We start from the raw sequence: 27,485 nt of genomic DNA on the forward strand, positions 1-27,485 counted from the left end.
GTCCCTGCTGGACAGAAGTTACAAATCTCTCCAAGTCCACAAGCAGAGTCCCTGCTGGACAGACGTTACAAATCTCTCCAAGTCCACAAGCAGAGTCCCTGCTGGACAGACGTTACAAATCTCTCCAAGTCCACAAGCAGTCACTGCTGGACAGACGTTACAAATCTCTCCAAGTCCACAAGCAGAGTCCCTGCTGGACAGACATTACAAATCTCTCCAAGTCCACAAGCAGTCACTGCTGGACAGACGTTACAAATCTCTCCAAGTCCACAAGCAGAGTCACTGCTGGACAGACATTAAAAATCTCTCCAAGTCCACAAGCAGAGTCCCTGCGGGACAGACATTACAAATCTCTCCAAGTCCAAAAGCAGTCACTGCTGGACAGACGTTACAAATCTCTCCAAGTCCACAAGCAGAGTCCCTGCTGGACAGACATTACAAATGTCTCCAAGTCCACAAGCAGAGTCACTGCTGGACAGACATTAAAAATCTCTCCAAGTCCACAAGCAGAGTCCCTGCTGGACAGACATTACAAATCTCTCCAAGTCCAAAAGCAGTCACTGCTGGACCGACATTACAAATCTCTCCAAGTCCACAAGCAGTCACTGCTGGACAGACATTACAAATCTCTCCAAGTCCACAAGCAGTCACTGCTGGACAGACGTTACAAATCTCTCCAAGTCCAAAAGCAGTCACTGCTGGACCGACATTACAAATCTCTCCAAGTCCACAAGCAGTCACTGCTGGACAGACATTACAAATCTCTCCAAGTCCACAAGCAGTCACTGCTGGACAGACGTTACAAATCTCTCCAAGTCCACAAGCAGTCACTGCTGGACAGACGTTACAAATCTCTCCAAGTCCACAAGAAGTCACTGCTGGACAGACGTTACAAAGCACATGTTCACAAGCAGAATACCACTTCAGTGACTGTTGGGCGAGTGCGAATGAAGCAGGCAACTGGACTTGTGTTTGTGGTTTTGGGAACAGGAACAAACCCCCACCCCTCCAGGGGAAGTCAGAATAACTTTCTGTGTAAACTCCTCCCTCATGGCAAAGCAGGGAGCAGATGAAAGGCTTGCGAAGACAGGAAGAAGCAGTTCTAAGGGGATTCATTAGTGATCTAAGTAGCACTGCCACTGAGACACAAACGGCAAAATTCACAGTCAACACCCCGTGGTGAATTCAATAAAGTACAAAGATTAAAATCCCCATTATCGTCCCTGCTGGGCGCTCTGTGGCTGGGTCTGTGTAGATCAAGCAGAGGAGAGGCTGCTGTAGGTCTTGGACCATGTCATGGCCCTCTCTCCCTGGGGGAGTCCGTTGAGCTGAGCTCTGGGCTGTGGTCCCCTTGGCTCTCCCTCCCTAGCTGCTCTCCTCCAGAGTCCTACTCCAGCTCCAGTTAGCTGGAAGGCAACTGACTATTTAGTAAAGCCTGCTATGGCTATTTGGCAGCACCAGCACCTCGCGAGTGAAAAGCTCTCCAGCAGGCTCACCGGGAGCCAAATTGAACGCGGGAGAGAAGTTTGTGACGAGGTCCTGACAGGAGTCTTGCTCAATGTCTGCCAGTATAACAGTGGAACATATTACAAATGCACTGTTTATGACTTGTGGTGTATGATTGTTTCAAATGGGATATATGTCAGTTAGGAAGTGGGAAACGTGTTTATTAGTATGTATTAAACCAGGAAGTCATGTTTATTTTCCAGAATCTGAGATATTTGAAAGAAGCAGTGCCAACTATAGGTAAGAACAGGGACACCACACAGTGCATGGAGTGGATTAAAACTAAACTAGTTTAGTCCCAAAGGTGATAGAAACAAAAGCTGCAATTGGGTCCCCATTGACAACCATAAAAGGGACAGACATACAGAATAGTACACAGAGACAATAGCAGCACCTTTACAGGATATTCTGCCCATTGTGTTTTGAGCTAGTCTAGTGAGTGGAGTGCGGTGGGTGAGAGAGAGGTGAGGGACGGACTACATGCTACTCACATAGAACAGGGCTCCACTCTGTAGTCAAGGGGCAGATTGTCAAATGTTACCATGGAAATAAACAGGAAGTGTTAATGGTCATGGATGCTAAACACACATACAGGATATGCATACCGTACATACACACCAAGTAAGACAATTACAGGTAGTACTCAAAGACAATTCTGACTGGGCTAAATAATGCATAAAGGCAAACGGTTTAAGTGAAATCTACAGTAGTACACTAAAACAGGAAGCAGGGGAATGGATATGTTATTCTGAGAGGCTCTATTCCAAGAAGCTATCTCACTGACGGTTGCAAATCCATATGTTTCTCATATTAGCCTTGGGGGCAGTGTGCCATAGTAAGCATCACATCTTTATTCAGAACACCTGCCCTCAGGTGCTCATCTGCCCTCGTGCCGTTTCCATGATCTTCACAGTATCAACAAGACCTACAGCAGCTGGTGGTATTAATATATAATATTAAGCTACTGAACTAACTACTGTAATGACAACCACAGCCAGACAGTCTGCTTTTCAGTAATGTCCATTAACTGGCCTCGTGTGTGTTTCTGGTCTTGTTCTTCTGATCCTCGTGGGGAACTGAAATGTCCAAATGTCCCTCACAAGGATAGTAAAACGAGGAAAATTCTCCCTTGTGGAGACATTTCCCACGTCCTCATGAGGACAAAGGCTACTTTAAGCTTAGGGGTTAGGTTTAGGGTTACAATTAGAGTTAGGGTTAGGCATTACGGTTGGGTTTAGGGGTTAAGGAAAATAGGATTTTAAATGGAAATACATTTTAGGTCCCCACGAGGATAGAAGAACGTGTGTCTGTGTGTGTCAGTTCCATCTTCAGACTCAGGAATATATGCCTTCATCTCTATTTCAACGTCTTACTGCTCAACTTCTACTCGGCATTGTTCAAAAATAGCTCACATAGTACGGCATTGTCTGCCAAACTTTGACTGGTGGTGACCAAACACAACAAAGCCATGTATATGACTTTCATCTAGTGTGGAATTACAACATTTGCAAGCACATTTTACAGTACAGTACATTGCATTGGTCCACAGGTATACATGGAAAAGCTGCATTCACATAAATATTCATGCCAGATTTAAAGTTTACTTACGACATGATTATTTTCCGCCTGATAGAAAGAGAATCTGGGTCAATACCCAAACTTTGTTTGTCTAATTCTTGCGCAGATGTCAACATTACACATACTCTGCATTCTTCACAGTGTGCAAGAAAATAACCAATGGCACCATTTCACAAGACATAAATATATTAAATTGCCACTAGCTTTACATAACAGTAGGTCCGTTTGGGAGTAGAAAGTTGGTGATGCAACATGCACATGAATAAGGTATTGAGAAGAAAGTGTAAAGACTTGCCTGTAGTTTTACTGGTTTAGGCGACTCTGGCTGTTTGTTGCAAATAAACAAACGCAAATATGTTAGAGGATTGTGCACGCCAGCGCAATCTATAGAGCCCACTATAGGTGCTACTGTAGGATGTGTTCACTTTGACAACACACATCATGGGACTGGAGCGCGTCTATATGGATTCTTAACACATTTACAGGCATGTTATGCAAAAAAACATCCTGTATATATTGGCACATTTTATCAATTGGTACATTTTTATAAACTGGGTGGTTCGAGCCCTGAATGCTGATTGGCTGAAAGCCATGGTATATCACACTGTATACCACGGGTATGACAAAACATGTATTTTTACTGTTCTAATTAAGTTGGTAACCAGTTTATAATAGCTCCGCGTTGTGTCGTGCCTAAGAACAGCCCTTAGCTGTGATATATTGGCCATATACCCAACCCACTCGTGCCTTATTGCTTAATGAGCCTATTTTTGACTGCCGTGGTAATGTTCCAGCATCACATAACTATAGAAGGACCTGACCCTTTCGTGACCTCATCGCACAGCCCATGTCCACTATCAGACACTGTTGTCCTCTAATGATTATGCCCCCATTATCATATGGATCTATCTGATATGGATTAACCTCTCTGATCTCCCCATCCCGGATCCGGGATCGTGAATACAGACTCAAGCTCATTACCATAACGCAACGTTAACTATTCATGAAAATCGCAAATTAAATGAAATTAATTTTGGGTTGGAGTTGGAGTTAATCCACTGCACTTTAAATACCAGTGGATCAGACTGGCCTGTTATAAGGGGGACATTGTGGATCAAACTGTCCTGGTATTAGGGGGACATTGTGGATCAAACTGGCCTGGCATTTAGGGGGACATTGTGGATTAAACTGACCTGGTATTAGGGGGACATTGTGGATCAAACTGGCCTGGTATTAGGGGGACATTGTAGATTAAACTGGCCTGGTATTAGGGGGACATTGTGGATCAAACTGGCCTGGCATTTAGGGGGACATTATGGATTAAACTGACCTGGTATTAGGGGGACATTGTGGATCAAACTGGCCTGTTATTAGGGGGACATTGTGGCTCAGACTGGCCTGGTATTAGAGGGACATTGTGAATTAGTCTGGCTTGGTATTAGGGGGACATTGTGTCTCAGACTGTGGCTCAGACTGGCCTGGTATTAGAGGGTCATTGTGAATTAGACTGGCTTGGTATTAGGGGGACATTGTGAATTAGACTGGCCTGGTATTAGGGGGACATTGTGGATAAAACTATCCTGGTATTAGGGGGACATTGTGGATAAAACTATCCTGGTATTAGAGGGACATTGTGGATCAAACTGTCCTGGTATTAGAGGGACATTGTGGATCAAACTGTCCTGGTATTAGAGGGACTGTGGATAAAACTATCCTGGTATTAGGGGGACATTGTGGATAAAACTATCCTGGTATTAGGGGGACATTGTGGATCAGACTGGCCTGGTATTAGGGGGACATTGTGGATCAAACTGGCCTGGCATTTAGGGGGACATTGTGGATTAAACTGGCCTGGTATTAGGGGGACATTGTGGATCAAACTGGCCTGGCATTTAGGGGGACATTGTGGATTACACTGACCTGGTATTAGGGGGACATTGTGGATCAAACTGGCCTGGTATTAGGGGGACATTGTGGCTCAGACTGGCCTACTATTAGAGGGACATTGTGAATTAGTCTGGCTTGGTATAAGGCGGACATTGTGACTCAGACTGGCCTGGTATTAGAGGGGCATTGTGAATTAGACTGGCTTGGTATTAGCGGGACATTGTGAATTAGACTGGCCTGGTATTAGGGGGACATTGTGCTTAAAACTATCCTGGTATTAGGGGGACATTGTGGATAAAACTATCCTGGTATTAGGGGGACATTGTGGATCAAACTGTCCTGGTATTAGGGGGACATTGTGGATCAAACTGTCCTGGAATTAGTGGGACATTGTGGATCAGACTGGCCTGGTATTAGGGGACTTTGTGGATCAGACTGTCCTGGTATTAGGGGACTTTGTGGATCAGACTGGCCTGGTATTAGGGGACTTTGTGGATCAGACTGGCCTGGTATTAGGGGACTTTGTGGATCAGACTGGCCTGGTATTAGGGGGACATTGTGGGCCGTACAAGTTGTTAACTCCTCTTTCGTCAGTTACCCCTCAATAGAAAGACATACTGTAACTGTGACATTTAGAACAGAGCTTAGGGGGAGATCTAGAGGTGTGGTAGGGAGATAAACATGGCAGGGGGAATATAGAGAAAGAAAAGACAGAAACTTACAGTTACAGGAATGCTGTGGTCTTTTTTTCCTTTATGGGAGGAAGCCACATGTGCAAGGTACTGGATGACCTTTTTAGTGTTTTCTGTCTTGCCAGCACCAGATTCACCTCTGAGAAGATAGAAAACACACAAGACAGATTCCTAGGTTAGTAGATGGGGATGAATGAAGTGAGTGTGTGTGTGTGTGTGTGTGTGTGTGTGTGTGTGTGTGTGTGTGTGTGTGTGTGTGTGTGTGTGTGTGTGTGTGTGTGTGTGTGTGTGTGTGTGTGTGTGTGTGTGTGTGTGTGTGTGTGTGTGCGTGCGTGCGTGCGTGTCGGAACTGTCTTTCTGACTGGCAGATGTTTTTGCGAGGAGATTATGGCACTTGGGAAACTCCATAAACAGACTGGAGCTGGGATTGAGAGAGCTAGCCACGCTCTGCTCCCTGCAACTCCGCTAAACAACAAATGAATGAAAATAAACCACAGTTGCAAGGTTTATCGGATGAGGCGGTGTGTAGCTGGGCTTTTGTGTATCTATATGTGCTGTTTATTTTCTTTGCGCTAGTTTAGTTCAGCGGCTGTGGTTGAGGGCGGGACTCACGGACCCACAGCGATGACAGCTTTAGAGCAAGGAAGTATGTTTTTGCAAGCTCTTCAAGCCATGCAGAAAGAATCCTATCCCCAAGTGACACTTACTGTACAGTAACGTCAACACACAATGCATACCAGTGGTTTTAAAATAGGTACTCATTCTACATAATCGCGGGTGGTTACCATTGAACCTTCTCCCAGATCTCAAGCTCAATGCTAGGTTATATCTATTTGAGCAAAATGATCTGCAAAATAAAACTAACGACATGATGATCCTCAAATAAATGACAAGGCCCCTGAATACTCACTGAGTGTAAAACGAATTACCATAACAAAGTAATGTGTTGTTTCTTTCATATTCCCCTTACCTGGCTATGTGGTGAAGTCCTATCGTAGTCTAGTCTAGTATTATGAATATGTTGTATGGCTGATGAGTTGTGTGTTTAGTGTTGAGCTCAATAACCACCGGGAACAGAGGGTGTTTCTGGCTGCGTCTGAAATGAAGGGGCTCTGGTCAAAAGTAGTGCACTATATAGGCATTAGGGTGCTATTTTAGACACAGACCGTGAGTGAGTGATTGCGTCAATGTCCATGAGGTTGGCATTGAACTTTAAGTGTTAGATTCCTCAGGTTGGTTCGCCTTGCTGCAGAGGAGACGACTCATATTCTCAGGGACTGACTTACAATCACATGGCATCTCTGTGCAGCATTTACATTGCTATGACCACCATCTCCTACAGTGTGTGTGTGTGTGTGTGTGTGTGTGTGTGTGTGTGTGTGTGTGTGTGTGTGTGTGTGTGTGTGTTTGTCACAGTTGGCATATAAAAGCATCAGAGCAGATGTGAGATTTTATGATAGTGTTCAAGCCACACTTCCGACATCCATCCAAATTCTTCCATGCTTCCAGACTTAGTCATGTATGGTGAGAGGTTAGGAAAATATGTGTTGACTGGTGGCTTGTAGCCCTGGCGGCTCCAGGGACATTTTGGGTGGTGGTGGATTGGGTTCAGACCAGCGCAGGGAGAGAACACACACACCTGGAGAAACTTTACCCTGTATACTCTTTTACACATCATCGGTGTAGGCCTGTCACAGGGGCTTACAATGAGATGCCACGCTGACATGTTTCTTGGCAGCATTAATGTCATCTGTAGATATTGGGCGCTAGACTGGAATACAGCCAACGGGTAAAGGGTAAAGGGTAAAGTGTGTGTGTGTGTGTGTGCGCGCCAGAAATACCAAACATTTCCCAGCTTCCCAGCTTCCCTGCCCCAAGCCTAAGTCTCTTTCCCGTAAGTGTCTGTCTCACTGTTCTGTGTCACTAAGTTGCTCCTTTTGAAATAGCTATAGAGGCCTCTGGCTCTGTTCTAGTTCAATTCAATCGATTCCTCTTTCGACCTATAATCAGTGCTAAGTACATTCATGTCGGCTTCAATAGGCTACACTTCATTCGTAGTTGAATAGAGCTTCTGCAGGAATGCAATGCAGCAGGTCATTTCCCCATTTCATTTTCGGGACAACTAGGTGATGAAGAGACGCGCATAACAAAGATAATTGAGTCGTGAATGTTATGCAATTAAGCTGGCGCTGCATGGCCTTTCTAAACCATCTGGTCCAAACCAGTGACGTGTGGTATGCAGGCTGGATGCGAGGAATCAAACTGAGAAGACACTGTAAATCCAGCAACCCATGCAACACAGTTACACGGAAAGAGAGAAGAAAAGGGCTGGGCAGACAAGGCTCAGAGGTTACTCACGTGCAGAGAATTGATTGGTCCTCTCGGTCTGGGAGGGAGAGAGAAAGAGGGAGAGAGAGAGGGGGAGAGAGGGAAATAGAGAAATGGGTGGGGAGAGAAAGAGAGAGAAAGAGAGAGAGAGAGAAATTATACACAGTGTCAGCATTTAGCATACTCATCGGGCAATGGCCCAATCCCCAAAATCCCTCTTTCAAAATGAAATGAGTTCTTGTACCAAATGTATCACTGACAGACTTTACTGAGCTTGGTGAGTTTGCCATCGAATGAGATACTCCCTTCAAACAGGTTGAAGGTCATTGTCTGCACCAGGAACGAAATGTAATTTCACTAAACATTTCAAAAGCCTCAGGATCCAGACATTTCACAGGTGTTCTGAGGCACACAAAATGGAGGAGGAATCGAGGAGTCTTTCAAAGGAAAGCTTTGTAGTGCCAAACCTCTGCATTACAGAGATAAGGGCTGATAGTGTACCTTGTCGCTATTAGGCTGGGGAATTGAGGGAAGCTGAGCGTAAAACTGCTGAAAGCTACACTCTTAGAAAAAAAGAGTTCCAAAAGGGTTCTTCGGCTGTCCCCATAGAACCCCTTTTGGTTCCAGGTAGAACTCTTTTTGATTCCATGTAGAACCTTCTGTGGAAAGGGTTATACATGGAAACCAAAAGGGTTCTAAATAGCACCTTTTTTTCTAAGGCTGTATGTCGGCTATGTCCATCATGTACATGTAGCCTATGTGAAAACAGTTTACACATGAACTCATTGAACTCAGTCAGACCACGGTAGGCGCAATACTGCAACCAAATGCCATCTTTCCCTGTATGTACAGTCTTGTTATTTTAGAGCCCTGTATCACTGAACTGGTTGGCTGATGACAGAAACACAGCTCTCTAGGAAGAAGGCAGAGCATCAATGTGATTTACAGTCAGCAGGAAATAGAGGAGAGAGAGAGGAGAAAGAAGCAGGAGGGAGCCATTTGAAGTGACAGTGAGGTTGAGACAGGTTGCCGACAACAAGCCAATCACGGAGCTCCTCATCTAATTGGCTGAGGTGAACGAGGGCACCACAATGGGTTTTTTATTACATGTTTTTATTTCACCTTTATTTAACCAGGTAGGCTAGTTGAGAACAAGTTCTCATTTACAACTGCGACTGCAACCTGGCCAAGATAAAGCAAAGCAGTGTGACACAAACAACAACACAGAGTTACACATGGAGTAAGCAAACATACAGTCAATAACACAATAGAAAAAAAGTATATATACAGTGTGTGAAAATGAGGTAAGATAAGCGAGGTAGGCAATAAATAGGCCATAGTGGCAAAACAATTACAATTTAGCAATTAAAAACTGGAATGATAGATGTGCAAAAGATGAATGTGCAAGTAGAGATACTGGAGTACAAAGGAGTAAAAAATAAAAAAGAAATAACAGTATGGGGATGAGGAAGTTGGATGGGCTATTTACAGATGGGCTATGTACAGGTGCAGTGATCTGTGAGCTGCTCTGACAGCTGGTGCTTAAAGTTAGTGAGGGAGATATGGGTATCCAGCTTCAGTGATTGTTGCAATTAGTTCAAGTCATTGGCAGCAGATAACAGGAAGGAAAGGGGGCCAATGAGGAATTGGCTTTGGGGGTGACCAGTGAAATATACCAGCTGGAGCGCATGCTACGGATGGGTGCTGTTATGATGACCAGTGAGCTGAGATAAGGCGGGGTTTAACCTGGCAAATACTTATAGATGACCTGTTGCCAGTGGGTTTGGCGACGAATATGAAGCGAGGGCCAGCCAACGAGAGCATAAAGGTCGCAGTGGTGGGTAGTATATGGGGCTTTGGTGACAAAATGGATGGCACTGTGATAGACTGCATCCATTTTGCTGAGTAGAGTGTTGGGGGCTATTTTGTAAAAGACATCGCCGAAGTCAAGGATCGGCAGGATAGTCAATTTTACAAGGGTATATTTGGCAGCATGAGTGAATGATGCTTTGTTGCGAAATAGGAAACCGATTCTAGATTTAATTTTGGATTGGAGATGCTTAATGTGAGTCTGGAAGGAGAGTTTACAGTCTAACCAGACACCTAGGTATTTGGAGTTGTCCACATATTCCACAAGTCAGAACCGTCCAGAGTAGTGATGCTGGACAGGAGGGCAGGTGCGGGCAGCGATCGGTTGAAGAGCATGCATTTAGTTTTACTTGCAGAGCAGTTGGAGGCCACGGAAGGAGAGTTATATGGCCTTGGCCAGGTCGATGAATACAGCTGCACAGTATTGTCTCTTATCGATGGCGGTTATGATATCTATCGTTTAGGACCTTGAACGTGGCTGAGGTGCACCCATGACCAGCTTTGAAACCAGATTGCATAGCGGAGTAGGTACGGTGGGATTCGAAATGGTCGGTGATCTGTTTGTTAACTTGGCTTTCGAAGACCTTAGAAAGGCAGGGTAGGATAGATATAGGTCTGTAGCAGTTTGGGTCTAGAGTGTCTCCCCTTTGAAGAGGGGGATGACCGCGGCAGCTTTCCAATCTTTGGGGATCTCAGACGATACGAAAGAGGTTGAACAGGCTAGTAATACGAGTTGCAACAATTTCACCTGATCATTTTAGAAGAGAGGGTCCAGATTGTCTAGCCTGGCTGATTTGTAGGGGTCCAGATTTTGCAGCTCTTTCAGAATAAGCTATCTGGATTTGGGTGAAGGAGAAATGGGGGAGGCTTGGGCAAGTTGCTGTGGGGGGTGCAGGGGTGTTGACCGGCGTAGGGGTGGCCAGGTGGAAAGCATGGCCAGCTGTAGAACAATGCTTATTGAAATTCTCAATTATTGTGTCCCAGAACTTTTTGGAGTTTGTGCTGCAGGGTGCAAATTTCTGTTTGAAAAAGCTAGCCTTTGCTTTCCTAACTGCCTGTGTATATTGGTTCCTAACTTCCCTGAAAAGTTGCATATCGCGGGGGCTATTTGATGCTAATGCTGTACGCCACAGGATGTTTTTGTGCTGGTCAACGGCAGTCAGGTCTGGAGTGAACCACGGGCTACATCTATTCCTGGTTCTACATTTTTTGAATGGGGCATGCTTATTTAAGATGGTGAGGAAAACACTTTTAAAGAATAACCAGGCATCTTCTACTGACGGAATGAGGTCAATATCCTTCCCGGATATCCGGGCCAGGTCGTTTAAGAAGGCCTGCTCGCTGAAGTGTTTTCGGGAGCGTTTGACAGTGATGAGGGGTGGTCATTTGACAGCAGACCCATTACGGACGCAAGCAATGAGGCAGTGATCGCTGAGATCCTGGTTGAAGACAGCAGAGGTGTATTTGGAGCGCAGGTTGGTTAGGATGATATCTATGAGGGTGCCTGTGTTTACGGATTTGGGGTTGTACCTGGTAGGTTCATTGATAATTTGTGTGAGATTGAGGGCATCAAGCTTAGATTGTAGGATGGCCGGGGTGTTAAGCATGTCCCAGTTTAGGTCGCCTAACAGCAGGAGTTCTGAAGTTTGATGGGGGGCAATCAATTCACATATGGTGTCCAGGGAACAGCTGGTTTGATTTAATTTTCTTAACTCGACTGGATTTCATTAATTGTAAGCAGATTTTACATTGGGTTGCATAACTTCTTCAGATTAGAGTAAGTTACTGGAGAATCAGAACAGCTCTACACAGTACTGGTGGTTGACGCTAATGTACATGACTTAACATCTGTCCAGTTAATAGGTGATGGAAATATTTTAGATTTTTTGTAACCACAGTTTCATATATTTTGTAAGTCTTTCATTGGGGGGGAGGGTACAGGTACAATATACAAATTAATATAATTTAATATTCAGTTCGTATTTACCTGTGGGCTGCCACTCAAAAAATAAAATAAAAAAACATTTAGAAAAAATGTACATAAATACAAAGTATTGATCATTATGATCATATTACAGAGTTATAATACATTTAGTATGTAAAGATTCATGCTAGTAGTCCAAGTAATTGCCACGAGATCATGTTTCTAAGACTTCATTCCTCGCACTCGTATACACCACATAAAGCACTGTCTGCCACCAGACCAAACTGACACAATGGGAGGCATCCGATCAGTCCCCGGAAGCAGTGGGCTCCAAATGAACCCAAGTTCGTGGCTGCCGGCCAGGTTTGCACCAGAGAGTGGCAGTAGAGAGGAGCGTAAGGGGGGTGGTGAGGTGGGGGGTGGTGAGGTGGGGGGTGGTGAGGTGGGGGGTGGTGAGGTGTGAGATCATGGGAACTAACTGTGGTTCGGCTGCCAGCATCAGCGCCTCCTCAGGCCTCTCAGCTGTGTCACATGCCTGGCAAAGCTGGAGTACCACAGATAAGACAAAGGCCATCAGCTCCCTTCCCTTCTGCAGTGAGTCCCTTCCTCTGGGCTCCGGCGGAGACCACTGACGACAGATAGACCTTTGTGGTCTGTTCTGGCTGTGAGTCTGACGAGGACTGGGCTCTTTTCACCAAGGCAGAGCAAGGGGCTGATCCACAGTAAGAGGCAGAGCATGGGGCTGACCCACAGTAAGCGGCAGAGCATGGGGCTGACACACAGTAAGGGGCATAGGGGTGACCCACAGTAAGAGGCAGAGCATGGGCAGACCCACAGTAAGGGGCATAGGGGTGGCCCACAGCAAGAGGCAGAGCATGGGTAGAACCACAGTAAGGGGCATAGGGGTGACCCACAGAAGCAGAGCATGGGGCTGACCCACAGTAAGAGGCAGAGCATGGGGCTGCCACACGGTAAGAGGCAGAGCATGGGGCTGACCCACAGTAAGAGGCAGAGCATGGGGCTGACCCACAGTAAGAGGCAGAGCATGGGGCTGCCACACAGTAAGAGGCAGAGCGTGGGGCTGCCACACAGTAAGAGGCAGAGCATGGGGCTGCCACACAGTAAGAGGCAGAGCATGAGGCTGACCCAAAGTAAGGGCCCAGAAGCACAGCAGTGAGCTAGTTTATAGAGGGAAAGGTGGGAACATAACTGACCAGATTTCCCATATGAAGTTTCATAGCCTAAGTGCCATGTGCCGAGTTCTCAGACTGGACTATAATAGACCATGACCAATATAGCATAAGAGAGAGAGCTGCTCACACCAGCAATGACTCATCAGGAGCAGAACAGCATCGTAGCCCTGAAGACAGCCTTCTGTCCAATCTGTAACTCTACCAAGGAGGAGCACTTCTATGTTTGATGGCCTTTAGCCCAGAAGACATCAATAACATGATTGTGTCTGGGAATACACTCCTTATTAGGTTTAAAGAGTTTCCATCCAATCTGGGAGAGTCATGATGAGCAGTGGAAAGGTGGATGGAACGGATTGTGACGCATTATTAGATTGTCTCCTGTGAGGTACCGTAGTCAATCATTCAAGACAGGGATGCATCTTCTCCTTCATAGGGGGTGTGTATTTTCCTGTATACACCAAAGGACTAACACTTGTCTCTAGGCTAAGCGTTATCAGCTTTTCAAGGACGTCAATGACCCAAATTATTTAATTTCCAAAGTTTTGAGGCTGAAGGAGGCTGAAGAAATTTGGCTTGTCACCTAAAACCCTGACAAACTTTTACAGACACACAATCGAGAGCATCCTGTCGGGCTGTATCACCGCCTGGTACGGCAACTGCACCACCCTCAACTGCAAGGCTCTCCAGAGGGTGGTGCGGTCTGCCCAACGCATAACCGGGGGCACACTACCTGCCCTCCAAGACACCTACAGCACAAGATGTCACAGGAAGGCCAAAAAGATCATCAAGGACAACAACCACCTGAGCCACTTCCTGTTCACCCCGCTACCATCCAGAAAGCGAGGCAAGTACAGGTGCATCAAAGCTGGGACCGAGAGACTGAAAAACAGCTATCTCAAGTAGAGATCGACGATTATGATTTTTCAACGCCGATACAGAAACCGATTATTGGAGGACCAAAAAAAGACGATACCAATTAATTAGCCCATTTTTGTATATATATATTTGTAATAATGACAATTACAACAATACTAAATGAACATTGAACACTTTTATTTTAACTTAATATAATACATCAATTAAATCAATTTAGTCTCAAATAAATAATGAAACATGTTCAATTGGGTTTAAATAATGCAAAAACAAAGTGTTGGAGAAGAAAGTAAAAGTGCAATATGTGCCATGTAAAAAAAAAAAAAGTTCCTTGCTCAGAACATGAGAACATATGAAAGCTGGTGGCTCCTTTTAACATGAGTCTTCAATATTCCCAGGTAAGAAGTTTTAGGTTATAGTTATTATAGGACTATTTCTCTCTATACCATTTGTATTTCATACACTTTTCACTTTTGGATGTTCAAATAGGTACTTTAGTATTGCCAGCCTAATCTCGGGAGTTGATAGGCTTGAAGTCATAAACAGTGCAATGCTTGAAGCATTGCGAAGAGCTGCTGGCAAACGCAGTAAAGTGCTGTTTGAATGAATGCTTACGGGCCTGCTGCTGCCTACCACCGCTCAGCCAGACTGCTCTATCAAATCATGGGCTTAATTATAATATAATAGCACACAGAAATACGAACCGTAGGTCATTAATATGGTCAAATCCGGAAACTATCATTTCGAAAACAAAACGTTTATTCTTTCAGTGAAATACGGAACAGTTCTGTATTTTATCTAACGGGTGGCATCCATAAGTCTAAATATTACTGTTACATTGCACAACCTTCAATGTTATGTTATAATTACGTATAATTATGGGAAATTAGTTCGCAACGAGCCAGGTGGCCCAGACTGTTGACTCTGCGTGCAATGAACACAAGAGAAGTGACACAATTTCCCTAGTTTAATATTGCCTGCTAACATGAATTTCTTTTAACTAAATATGCAGGTTTAAAAATATATACTTCTGTGTATTGATTTTAAGAAAGGCATTGATGTTTATGGTTAGGTACATTCGTGCAACGATTGCGCTTTTATCGCAAATGCGCTTTCATTAAATCATCCCCCGTTTGGCGAAGTTGGCTGTCTTTGTTAGGAAGAAATAGTCTTCACGCAGTTCGCAACAAGCCAGTTGGCCCAAACTGCTGCATATACCCTGACTCTGTTGCACAGAACGCAAGAGAAGTGACACAATTTCCCTAGTTAAAAGAAATTCATGCTAGGAGGCAATATTAACTAAATATGCAGGTTTAAAAATATATACTTATGTATTGATTTTAAGAAAGCGTTGATGTTTATGGTTAGGTACACATTGGTGCAACGACAGTGCTTTTTTTCCGTGAATGCGCTTGTTAAATCACCCGTTTGGCGAAGTAGGCTTTGATTCAATGATAAATTAACTGGCACCGCATCGATTATATGCGCAGGACAAGCTAGATAAACTAGTAATATCATCAACCATATGTAGTTAACTAGTGATTATGTTAAGATTGATTGTTTTTTATAAGATACGTTTAAGGCTAGCTAGCACCTTACCTTGGCTCCTTGCTGCACTCGCATAACAGGTAGTCAGCCTGCCACACAGTCTCCTCGTGGAGTGCAATGTAATCGGCCAAAACAACATTGGTTTTATTAGATTTCCTAATAATCTCAGGAATTTCACCCCGACCTACGAGACGGCTAGATGGGTGCACTACAAAGCAATCCGATGAATTCATGTGAAATTTGGAATTGTCGCTGTGATGTAACAAGTGATGAATTTAACGTGTCGTGTTCAAATCTAGCAGGTCTTCACCATCTCTTAGGAACAGAGAGAGAGGTGCTACTGGTTTCCATCTTTGTCTGACACTGAGTTTGGGTTGCTGCTGGGCATTCAAGTAGGTACTGTAAATCTCCTCTCCATTCATCCTCACTTAGCGGATTAAAAGGGTTGTGGAGAAAAGTCTTGACGTGCAATTAAATTAGTTATACCACCAATGTATTATTGGCTACATGGCATGATGTTGCCATTTGGTGTTGGCAGCCGGTCATATTAATGTTTGCTTTGCGTCGCAAATATGAATTCTTTGACGTAATAATCATGTTTTTGACCACATCTGAAGAACTACATTGGAAACCGTTTGATATTAAACCAGACTCAGAAGCGGGACATGTTTCATTTGCTTCTCCCTTTTCCAAATGGGTTTTCCCCCTCTTCTGTCTGAGCTGAGGCCAACAGTCTTTCACCGTTTCCGCTACAGATTCTACTGATGGCGGCTGGACACTGACATTTCCCATGACCTCTTCCTGAGTCACTGGAAATGACACTCTCTCTCGGATATTAAGGTCTTTCACACCCCAGGACACGGTAACGACACAAGCCTGTGCAATAGACTAAGACCCTTTAAAAGCCATCAGAGGAAGGGATGATACCTGAATAGTTGCTCAATGTCCCTGAAGGTGAGGCTTTGTCTGGACCTGGCCTCCTGGAGGGAATGTTCGGATGCAATTTCTGTCCTGGATGAGCTCATTTGCGGTCATTCAACCATGAAACTGCACGCACCAACTCTTAAGAAATGCTAATGTCCTTCGCTACAGTAGCCGTAACTATTCTAATTTGGCCCAGTATTGTCACAGAGAGAGAGGCAGTCCTGGCCCGGTCTTCTGATGGAGGGAGAGAGCTGGTTTGAAAGAGTGAACTGGAGAGAGGAGAGAGGCCAGAGCTGGATGGGTTGTTCTGTAGGAAGGGATGCCTGAGGAAAACAGGGTGGGGGGGGGGGGGGGGAACTCAGGCACAACTGGATGGCTCATCAGGGACAGTGCAGCTTCCTTGATTTGAGCAGGTTCTTCCTGGCTTTGATGACGGACGGGGGGCCTGGCTTGACACATTCTCACTGATGCACAAGGATTTACAGGCATTTCATTGTATGATGTCATCATCCACTGCTCTATGCACGGCCGTACTGAGAAGCACGAGCAACACATCATTGTATCATCCTTCCTGTATCTCCCTTCACATCAAAAACCCTGATCTCTTTCAGACACAAACACAGCCCAGACAGCAAGGCTGATGTGGGAACATCTCTCACTTTATCTGGCCAGCTGCAGATGCGGGAAGGATATAATCGAGTCAAGAGGACGTTCTTGAATTCCATTCATTCATGCCAATGCATTGACCTCAACAACCTCTCCAAGATCGTAAAACTCTGATGACTATTTGAGGGGTGGGCATAGATGGAGAACCAAACAGAGCTGTTATTTCTGAAACAGTGTTTTATAGTCTAGTCATGAGAACCGTTGTGTGGGATTCACATGATTGGTAGTGTTCTTTCCAGCTTCACATGACTTGATTATTTTGGATGGCCTCACGAGGCTGCTCCACGGAATAGGATAGGATTGGTTGTTAAAATATTTGAGGAAAGAATACAAATGATTTAAAAACCTATTCAGTTGTACGGTGTTTGGCCAATTCTTTAGTAACGGACTGTCTCATGGGAGGGAAAAAGGCAGTACCAAAGTTTTGTTATTAATGCTCAAAATAATAGAATAATTACTTAATAATTTTTTGCCTAATTAACAAGTTCAACACCAGGCTTGGATGGATGGCTCCACTTGAGCTCCTCCACAGACCATAGACAACAAAAACAAAACACACATCACCATCTTTCAAACCTGTGACAAGTGAAAAAATGGGAGGACATCTTGGGCACAGTGGCTCTGCGTGTGGCGTTTGTGACGGAGAGGAGACAAGGGAGGATAGGACGAGGGAGAGAAGAGCAGAGGGGGCAGAGGGAGCTGATCTCAGCCCACAGACAGTGAGCTCATTGTGACCCTGTGCTGTTAACAAAGTGGTTTTGAAGGAGGAAGACCTCAGAAACCAGTTTGATATAAATAGAGGCACAACACATCCACTGGGCCGTGGTGGATAATGAAGACAAACTGGTGGTCTGTAGCTTTAATTGAGGATAGTCTAGTTTTCATCAGTTTAAGAAAAAAGAGGAAATGTCTCAAAATGAACTGAGCACTGATAACTTATAGCAGATGCACTCTTCAACAAATAAGGCATCATCCAAGTGTTGTGTGGTGAGCAGTAGTATGTCAGTCAGCAGATATCAGAGTCCAAACCAGAGTAAAATGAAGATCATTGTTGGTTGGCCTGGCTCCTCCAGGGGAAGTTCCAACCAGCCACGAGACAGGGGGGATAGGTCCTATCTCACACTGTAGACTGTGGGCAGGCTGCTTCCCCACTACCCCCCCTCCCCTTCAGATCCCCCCCCCCCCCCCCTTGCTGGATTGATGCAGTGACCGGACTCATTCCACACATTCCAGTTCACATCCCTGCCAGCCACGAGCATCAAGCTCAATTCTAACGAAAAGTGTGCTCATGCTGGAAATAGAATGCATATGGGTGAGAGAGAACAGACATTCCGCGAGTGTCAACAGCATCATAGCACGTCAAATTAGCAAGCAATTCTATTTTTCACGCGTTTACACGGAGCAATTCTGGTAAAATAACCAGATAGATTGCTTGGGGTCGTTTGTAGAAAATAATTAGGGAAGATCATTACAATTCCTCTATGCTAAGTAGACTAAATATGTAGTTTAAAATGTATTGGGCTGTAAGCTAAGGTCGCAGACTACCTGTGTTGATTTCATTGGCATGTAGCCTTGGCAAGCTACGCCTGGAAAACTTGAGGACCGCTTACGTAGAAGAACAAGAAAGACTTGGTTGTTTATAAACGACTCGGGTTTAGCACAGGTACGTACGGTGGCTCCCGTAGGACATCTAAGGAACTCACAACAATAACTCTCAGGGGCTTCATAGGGAACCTAGATAACTGTTAATTATGGATTTTCATTGGCATACGCTATGCAGTGTATGTGAATTAACGCTCGCTAAGGGCGTCTCTCCATGTGATTTCGGCTTCACTCTAGACTAAGGCAGAAGGCAAGCCTCTCGTTCACATCTGCTGTATGACGACACCTGTACTGACCATATGGACAAATACCTGGCCATGTACAAAGAACACCTGTACTGACCATGTATGGACAAATACCCGGCCATATACGGAAAACACCTGTACTGAACATGTATGGACTGCTCTATCCATTTGACTGACTGAGGAACATTGGGTGTTTACAGCCTTTCCACAATAAAAATGAGATGTGGGTTTTGTTGCCCTGGCCTGTACATTCAGAAGGACCAGGTCCAACATCCTAAAATGTTGTTGACAGTTTGACTGTAATTCAGCAAGCAGGGGAGCGAAGGATTGCTGGTGGACTTGGCCAATTTTGCAGTCTACAATGTGTGGAGAAGGATGGAAAAGCTATCCCATTAAAGCATTAGAGTGGTCAGTTTGTTAGTATAACACCTCAGGAGCAGTTAATAGCCTGCACATCGGGCAGGACTCCAGCAGTGCTCAAGGGTCTAGTCAGATTATACTGTATTTACACTGAGTGTACAAAATATGACACTTTCCATGACATATACTGACCAGGTGAATCCAGGTGAAAGCTATAATCCCTTATTGATGTCAACTGTTAAATCCATGTTACCGTCTCATTATAAAACAGTTAATTCCAGCAAGGCATTATGATTGGTCGAGAGGCGTTCACAGCCTGCAAAGCTGTTTTTGACAGCTAACAGCTGGCAGGCGGTCAATAGGGGGTTTTGGACTGTTTCTCTGTGCCTGGTCCCTGTTAGCCGTCATCTGTGCTTAATGCAGTCAATATAACACTCACAAAAACAAACACTGTGGAGTGCCTGCTTGTGAATGGGGTCTAAGAGGCAAAACCCCTGGCCCCTGAAACGGCCATTAAACCGCTGTGGCAGGGCTTCTGATATGGGGCCATTAAACTGCAGTGGCAGGGCTTCTGATATGGGGCCATTAAACTGCAGTGGCAGGGCTTCTGATATTGGGCCATTAAACTGCAGTGGCAGGGCATCTGATAATGGGGCCATTAAACTGCAGTGGCAGGGCTTCTGATATGGGGCCATTCAACAGCAGTGGCAGGGCTTCTGCTATGGGGCCATTAAATTGCAGTGGCAGGGCTTCTGCTATGGGGCCATTAAACTGTAGGGGCAGGGCTTCTGCTATGGGGCCATTAAACTGCAGTGGCAGGGCTTCTGATACGGACAGACCCAGCAAATCTAGTTTCCATTTCCAACGTGGATCTTTCCTGAGAAATGGGTCCTTAGAAGAGAAATGTGATAGGCTAGGCTAACTAGGCAGATTCATCATTTTGAGAAGTTAGACAGCCCCGGACATCTGGACATTTATTCAGTGTGTGTTGTTTACGTGACCCAGACCAAGGCACCTGGTACAGTACACGTCTAGGAAATCTGTGTTTAATATTTACCTCAGGAGTGAGATAAATTACAGGAGACAGGTTGTGTACTACTGGACTACAGCTGCCACAGCAAGGACAGAAGGAGTGACGGGGAGTGACAGAAAGTAAGGGAAGGGAATCTCAATTAAGCCAGAGCCTGAGGCCTTGTCCTACTTCAATATTTAGAATACTTAGATCACGGGGCATAATGCAATGTAACACACACCTGCCATTCTGGTAAAGTAATAGAGACCCAGCAGTTGAAAGTCTGATGACAAAAAAGTAGCCCATTATTAAGAGCTTACCAAGGCCCTGAGGACTTTCAACAGGGCTCATTTACTGTATGTTAGCTCTGCCAAAAGCCAATCCATACTGGGTGACAACACAGAGAGGAATTCTCCCTGTGAGTACGGCACATAGTGTATTTTTTTCAGATGAGTGGACAGCCAATGTGGCTCAGGCCTGACTGAGGAACAGAACCAGCTGTCCCGAGACGGGCGACCAACCGCACCGCGCAGGAATTTGGCGGGTAGTGGTTTGAAGTGATTTTTCATTAGTCACACAAACTAGAGGAACTGATTGTGACCTCATCTACAACTTCCCAGAGAAGCCAGCCACAAGACCACCTGCCGGACCGTCAGAAAGGCCCCCTTAGAGCACGGATTCCTCTAACGACCAGGGCTCAGTCCAAGCCAAGGCCAAAACGAAGGGGAGAACGTGGACCTGGGTCTCCTGATCTGAAGCCATTGTATTCCTGAGTCAAGATGTTCTAATAAATTAAATTCAAGACGAAACATGAAAGGTGTTTCAAGGGGAGAAGCACATGTAGAATACTGAACACTTTAGACACCATGGAACGTTGAGAGATGACATTTCCCATCCCTTGTATCGTTCAATTGAGGACTGACCGAGGCTGAATTCCACGGGTGAGATCAAACGCATTCATCAAATGTTTTAACGTCATTCCTCTCTCTCTATCCTCGAACTGTCACTACAGAACCAAAATCCTTAAACAACAGAAAAGGGATGACTTGGCTATAGCTGCAGTCAGTCTCACCCTAACCCCGGACAGAAAAGGAAACGGTAATCAGCAGGTCTTGCCCTCTCACTGTCCTGTGTGGTTTCATTCCTCCCAGGCCCAGGGTCATAAGGAGTCCTCTTAGCCTCCTCCCACCTCTGTAGACAATGATTTATTCTTTATTCACCCAGAGGATATACAGCAGCCCAATGGCCACCCCTGCATTCCATGCCATTGAACTGTAATGGCCAGCAGAGAGGTTTGGTCACTGCAAGAAACACTTAAAAGTTCAAGGGTAATGGATATTCTCTAGCTTCCTCAATGTGGTACAAAGTAGCATTGGTATAATGATGGTGAAACATTGGCATAGTGATGGTGGAGCGTTGGCATAGTGATGGTGGAGCGTTGGCATAGTGATGGTGGAGTATTTGGCTCTACTGGCTCAATGCCAACTGTTTTAAAAACCCTAGAGGGAAAAGGCCATAGAAATGGATCATTGTCAGCATATTCCAGAACTTTATAGGTTTATGACATCAACCACGCTCGCATTATATCTCCAGGGAAAATGGCTATGTGCTGCAGTGTTGCCGGACCTGCCGTGGATCTCAGGGGAGGCTAAAGAAACAGCTAGATCTCTGCTCTGTCTGGAGGGCACGGTCGTTTAGGTGCTCAGACTGCAGAGTGTCTCCAGGGACATCCTTCCCATGTTTGGCAGCTGGAAACATCCGAGGAGTGCTGAATCTGCTGATATTCAGGGTAAAAATTCCCTGCAGGTTGAATGAGTTTAGGGCCAGAAAGACTTGGAAATTGGGGGGGAATGGGACAAATTTAATCTCAATTCCATAACATATGAGAAATGCAACAGAGCAGGCTAACTCAATCAAAGCTGCTCCAACTATTAGGCTAATAGAAATCCCATGGTACACACAACCTGTTCCAACTATTAGGCTAATAAAAATCCCATGGTACACACAACCTGTTCCAACTATTAGGCTAATAAAAATCCCATGGTACACACAACCTGTTCCAACTATTAGGCTAATAAAAATCCCATGGTACACACAACCTGTTCCAACTATTAGGCTAATAAAAATCCCAAGGTACACACAACCTGTTCCAACTATTAGGCTAATAAAAATCCCATGGTACACACAACCTGTTCCAACTATTAGGCTAATAAAAATCCCATGGTACCATGGTACAATCCCATGGTACACTATCTAGAACCTAAAAGGGTTCCTTGGCTTTCCCCATAGGAGAACCCTTTGAATAACCCTTGTTGGTTCCAGGTAGAACCCTTTTGGTTCCAACTAGAACAGCTTTGGGTTCCATGTAGAACCCTTTCCACAGACGATTCTACATGGAACCATAAATGGTTCTACATGGAACCAAAAAGGTTTCTCCTATGGGGACAGCCGAAGAACCCTTTTGGAAACCTTTTTTTCTAAGAGTATAGAGGAAATGAGGGATTGAATTTGATTAAACACATTAATCAGTACTGTAATTCATCAAGTACTTTCAGCATCCATAACTGCATCTGGTCAATGTTCTTCTGAACCAGGTAAAAGCAAGAGAACACTCACCAAAACAACAGATTGTCATTTTCTTGTGTTACTTTTTGATATTTATTTTTTTACTTTAGATTATTTAGTAAATATTTACTCTATTTCTTGAACTGCATTGTTGGTTAAGGGCTTGTAAGTAAGCATGTGACAAATAAAATGTGATTTGATTCAGAAAATTAGATCAAGCCTGTGTTTTCTTGACTCTACTTGGAATTCCTTAAACAATGTAGCGGGTCTCTTTTTCAATAGAATAACAATCATCTCTGTGTGTACTCACGTGTGTTCTAGTACTCACAGGATGGACGAGGCGGGCTAGGCACAAAGCCTTGGATTCTTTTCAAAAGAACTTTGGCCATTACTATTACAGGTCTTATTGGTACCAGATGGGTCAAGGGATGCAGAGCGGGTCTCAAGAGTGTACACACTGGGCCTACATCGTAATAACACACCCACAATCCTTTTTGAGTCTAGACTGTACATTGCACATGAGGTCTCCATCCACGGAAATGTTCCTCCACACCATTTCCTTAACATTTCGTTATCTTTGAGACTATTATCAAAAGACATGAGTTACTGTCCTTTGCACATATTTTATTTGATTGATTCATTTAGTGACGGAGAGGGTTCCTATGAGACAAATGTAGGCTTATTTGCTCAAAGCTTATGAGGCCAATATAGATCTGCCTTGAGTGGACCTAATGGCCTATCCAAATACAAGGGAGAGTCCTTACAGAGGCCATTCTTCTCTTCAATCTCACAAAGCCTTGCTGTTGGACAACTATGTTGTTGAGGGACAGTGTTGTCGTTGATGCGAGTTCAGTCCACTCTTGAAATCCCCATGCTGACATGGGCGTTTCTTCTCTCAACCAACACATGGTTGCATTCAAGAGAACATTAGCGCTTCGCATTTCTTAACGACACGTTCCAGAAATGTTCAAATTAGCCCCTTGTAACTGACTGGACGCCATCAGTCCAGAAAAATGAGGGAGATTATGGAAAGTATCTGGAGAAGTAATTAATGGCAGATGTGTGGGTCTAGTTGTGGTGGGGGGGAGGCCTATTTACAAAACCGGGCTTTGTAACGTTACCCCTCATTTAACCCTCCATCTGGCAATTGGCTGGCATCTCAGAAATGCTGGGATAATGAATGGCCCCTGGAAAGGTTTAGACACCCTTAAGGGACTACAGATGAAAATGATCCAGCTGGCTAAATCTGGCACAGTTGCAGAAATGTTGACCAATGTGCATTGTTCATGTTGAGTATACATAAGCTGCTGAATCTGCTGATAAATGACATGAAGCAAATGCCTGTTCCTCGTGGCTAAATTTGAACTTCAATGTCCAAAGGGATGTGATACTATCATCACGATCACAGCATTTAGGGATGAAATCATGGCACTGAGATAATGCCGTGATGATATCCATGACACTATGCAGTGATCCAGCAACATTTTCATACAACCAGTACAGGGTACCAGCGCCTAAATCACTGAACTGAATCAGGTTATAGGCCTGCTCAGGGGCAGAGCAGCAGCTGGTATCTGCTAATCTCCAACCTACAAATGTCTTTTTGAGCCAAACCGCTGGTTGGCTGGTTAGCCATGATGACTATACTGGCGATGACTACCACTGTGACAAGCCTGCATAAAAGTTCATAGGGACTGCAGGTCCTGAGAGGTATCCTATCATTTCTACATTGGTTATTGGTAGAAACCGATGCCTCATTTAAATGGGTGAAATGAAGCGAAAACAAAGAAGTGATTTGGAATGGCACTTATTCCGAGTCCAAGTCTCCAGTCCCTGCCCCCCACCCCTACATCCATGCAGATGCTCAGGGTGTGAGAAAGCTGGAGGGTGTGAAGGGGGTGATGGGAAAAACTCACTGGGTCATGGGACAAGTAGGGCTCATAACAAAAGTATGATTGGGGAAGCACTATGTATTTGCATGCACATACAATGTCCAATAGTGGCATTACCACTACATTACCAGTACATCCAACCAGTGTCTTTGGAGAGATTCTTCACAGAGGACGCTACTTGAAGTGTCAATGCACACATTCTCCACACTGAGAGAGAACTTCCTCCTTGTCTAAACTGACACCAGGCAGGGCCTGGATGACGGGACTGCCCAACTCGTCACAACCAACCCCCACTGGACGGACAAGCCCTCGCCACAGAGACAAAAGGTCCCATTGTGCTGCCAAATGCAGGTCATCCCCTCTGCTCTCATTGGTCTGGTCCCAGTCACAGCTCCCAGCGTGTGGTGCCTCCCAGCTATATCAGGCAGAGGGAAAGAGAGACAACTCTCTCAGACATCTCTCTATGATGTCTGTTGTGACAGTAATGGGATGATGCTCCATGATGTGTATCCACACCAATAGCACAGCCCTATGTACATCCAGAGTCTGTACCTAGATAGTATTGCTGGGGAGCTGCCCCTCACTCCAAGATCCAGAAAAAGAGTTAACCTGTTTGGGATAGGGGGCAGCATTTTCACGTTTGGATGAAAAGCATGTCCAGAGTAAACTGCCTGCTACTCAGTCCCAGTTGCTAATATATGCATATTATTAGTAGTATCTGGATAGAAAACACTCTGAAGTTTCTACAACTGTTTGAATGATGTCTGTGTATAACAGAACTCATATGGCAGGCGAAAACCTGAGAAAAATCCAACCAGGAAGTGGGAAATCTGAGGTTTGTAGTTTTTCAACTCTTGGCCTATCGAATATACAGTGTCTATGGGGTCAAATTGCACTTCCTAAGGCTTCCACTAGATGTCAACAGTCTTTAGAACTTTGTTTGATGCTTCTACTGTAAAGGAGGGGGGAATGAAGGGGATTGAGTCAGTGGTCTGCCACGAGCTGGTCACGCGCGTTCACGTGAGAGTTAGCTTGAGTTCCATTGCATTTCTGGAGACAAAGGAATTCTCCGGTTGGAACATTATTTAAGATTTATGTTAAAAACATTCTAAAGATTGATTCTATACTTCATTTGACATGTTTCTAAGAATTGTAATATAACTTTTTTGACTTTTCATCTGAACTAAGCGATCGCGCATTGAGCATTTGGATTACTTGGCTAAACGCTCAAACAAAAAGGAGGTATTTGGACATAAAGATGAACTTTATCGAAGAAATCAAACATTTATTGTGGAACTGGGATTCCTGGGAGTGCATTCTGATGAAGATCATCAAAGTTAAGTGAATATTTATAATGCTATTTCTGACTTCTGTTGACTCCAACATGGCGGATATCTGTATGGCTTGATTTGCTGTCTGAGCGCCGTACTCAGATTATTGCATGGTTTGCTTTTTCCGTAAAGTTTTTTTAAAATCTGACACAGCGGTTGCATTAAGAAGAAGTGTATCTCTAATTCTGTGCATAACACTTGTATCTTATATTAAAGTTTATGATGACTATTTCTGTAAATTGATGTGGCTCAAAATCACCGGATGTTTTGGAAGCAAAACATTACTGAACGTAACGCGCCAATGTAAACTGAGATTTTTGGATATAAATATGCACTTTATCGAACAAAACATACATGTATTGTGTAACATGAAGTCCTATGAGTGTCATCTGATGAAGATCATCAAAGGTTAGTGATTAATTTGATTTCTATTTCTGCTTTTTGTGACTCCTCTCTTTGGCTGGAAAATGGCTGTGTGTGTTTTTGTGACTAGGCTCTGACCTAACATAATCATATGTTGTGCTTTCGCTGTAAAGCCTTTTTGAAATCGGACACGATGGGTAGATTAACAAGAAGTTTCTTTCATTTGGTGTATTGCACTTGTTAATGTTTGAAAGTTACATATTTTTAAAAAAAATAATAATAATTTTGCGCGCTGCCTTTTCAGCGGAATGTTGTCGAGGGGTTCCGCTAGCGGAGGTCAAGAGGAGCGAAAGGGGGACTGGGAAGGATTGTTTGCTGCCTGGAATGATATGTTGGTTTAGTCAGGTGTCTGGGACAGGACAGATCAGCAGGTAGCTGCAGGTAGCCTAGTGGTTAGAGAGTTGGACTAGTCACTGAAAGGTTGCCAGATCAAATCCCTGAGCTGACAAGGTAAAAATCTGTCGTTCTGCCCCTGAACAAGGCAGTTAACCCACTGTTCCTAGGCTGTCATTGAAAATAAGAATTTGTTCTTGCCTGACTTGCCTAGCTAAATAAAGGTAAAAAAATAATGGGTGTCTGTGACAGATAATGTGGCTATTTCTACTTGGAGTATAAGATACAAAAGACATGAAATAAACCAAATGTCAACAGGCAAAAAAAGGTGATCAATATATTCCAAGAAAGAAACAGAGCTGTTCAGAGAAAGCCAAGAACATTGGCAATTAGGGGGTAAAAAGATGGAGTATGTGGTTTGAAAGAAGCAATAGGTTACTGGCACCAGAATGATAGAGAAATGGGTGCTTTCTTTAAGCAACTCCTTGTAAATCAATTCTTCCCGTCACTATTTTTCCACTGATGTGAGGAATAGGAGGTTATGCAGGCTTCTCCTGCTGGGCAGAAACTATAGGCTAGTAGACGCTGCAGGGGATAAGTTCTCGCTCATCACGAACCCCTGGAAGATTTACGGTTGAGTAAAAACCAACCCAAATGGGATGAAGTCTATTAGCTGGATTTAACATCACATATAGGATTGTGAATCTACTTGAGTCACATAGATTCACCCTTCT

At 44.4% G+C, this 27,485-nt stretch overlaps 1 protein-coding gene across 3 annotated transcripts in view; it reads right to left on the reverse strand.

Annotated features, from left to right (window-relative positions):
• LOC110495112 (myosin-10) overlaps positions 1-27,485 on the reverse strand; it is a 94,745-nt gene that overhangs the window by 38,328 nt on the left and 28,932 nt on the right. The window contains exons 4-8 of one of the 3 annotated variants that reach the window (XM_090204642.1): positions 8,022-8,049; positions 5,694-5,802; positions 3,380-3,409; positions 3,115-3,132; positions 1,998-2,015 (exon numbers count right to left, since the gene is read on the reverse strand). In XM_090204642.1, the coding sequence (XP_090060768.1) occupies positions 1,998-2,015; positions 3,115-3,132; positions 3,380-3,409; positions 5,694-5,802; positions 8,022-8,049 (203 nt within the window). The remainder of the gene's footprint in view (positions 1-1,997; positions 2,016-3,114; positions 3,133-3,379; positions 3,410-5,693; positions 5,803-8,021; positions 8,050-27,485) is intronic. The other 2 variants (XM_036949465.2, XM_036949468.2) reach the window with 2 other exon arrangements.

The sequence above is a fragment of the Oncorhynchus mykiss genome, chromosome 17, assembly GCF_057628025.1.
Source record: "Oncorhynchus mykiss isolate SJ-2025 chromosome 17, ASM5762802v1, whole genome shotgun sequence".
NCBI classification, from domain to species: domain Eukaryota; kingdom Metazoa; phylum Chordata; class Actinopteri; order Salmoniformes; family Salmonidae; genus Oncorhynchus; species Oncorhynchus mykiss.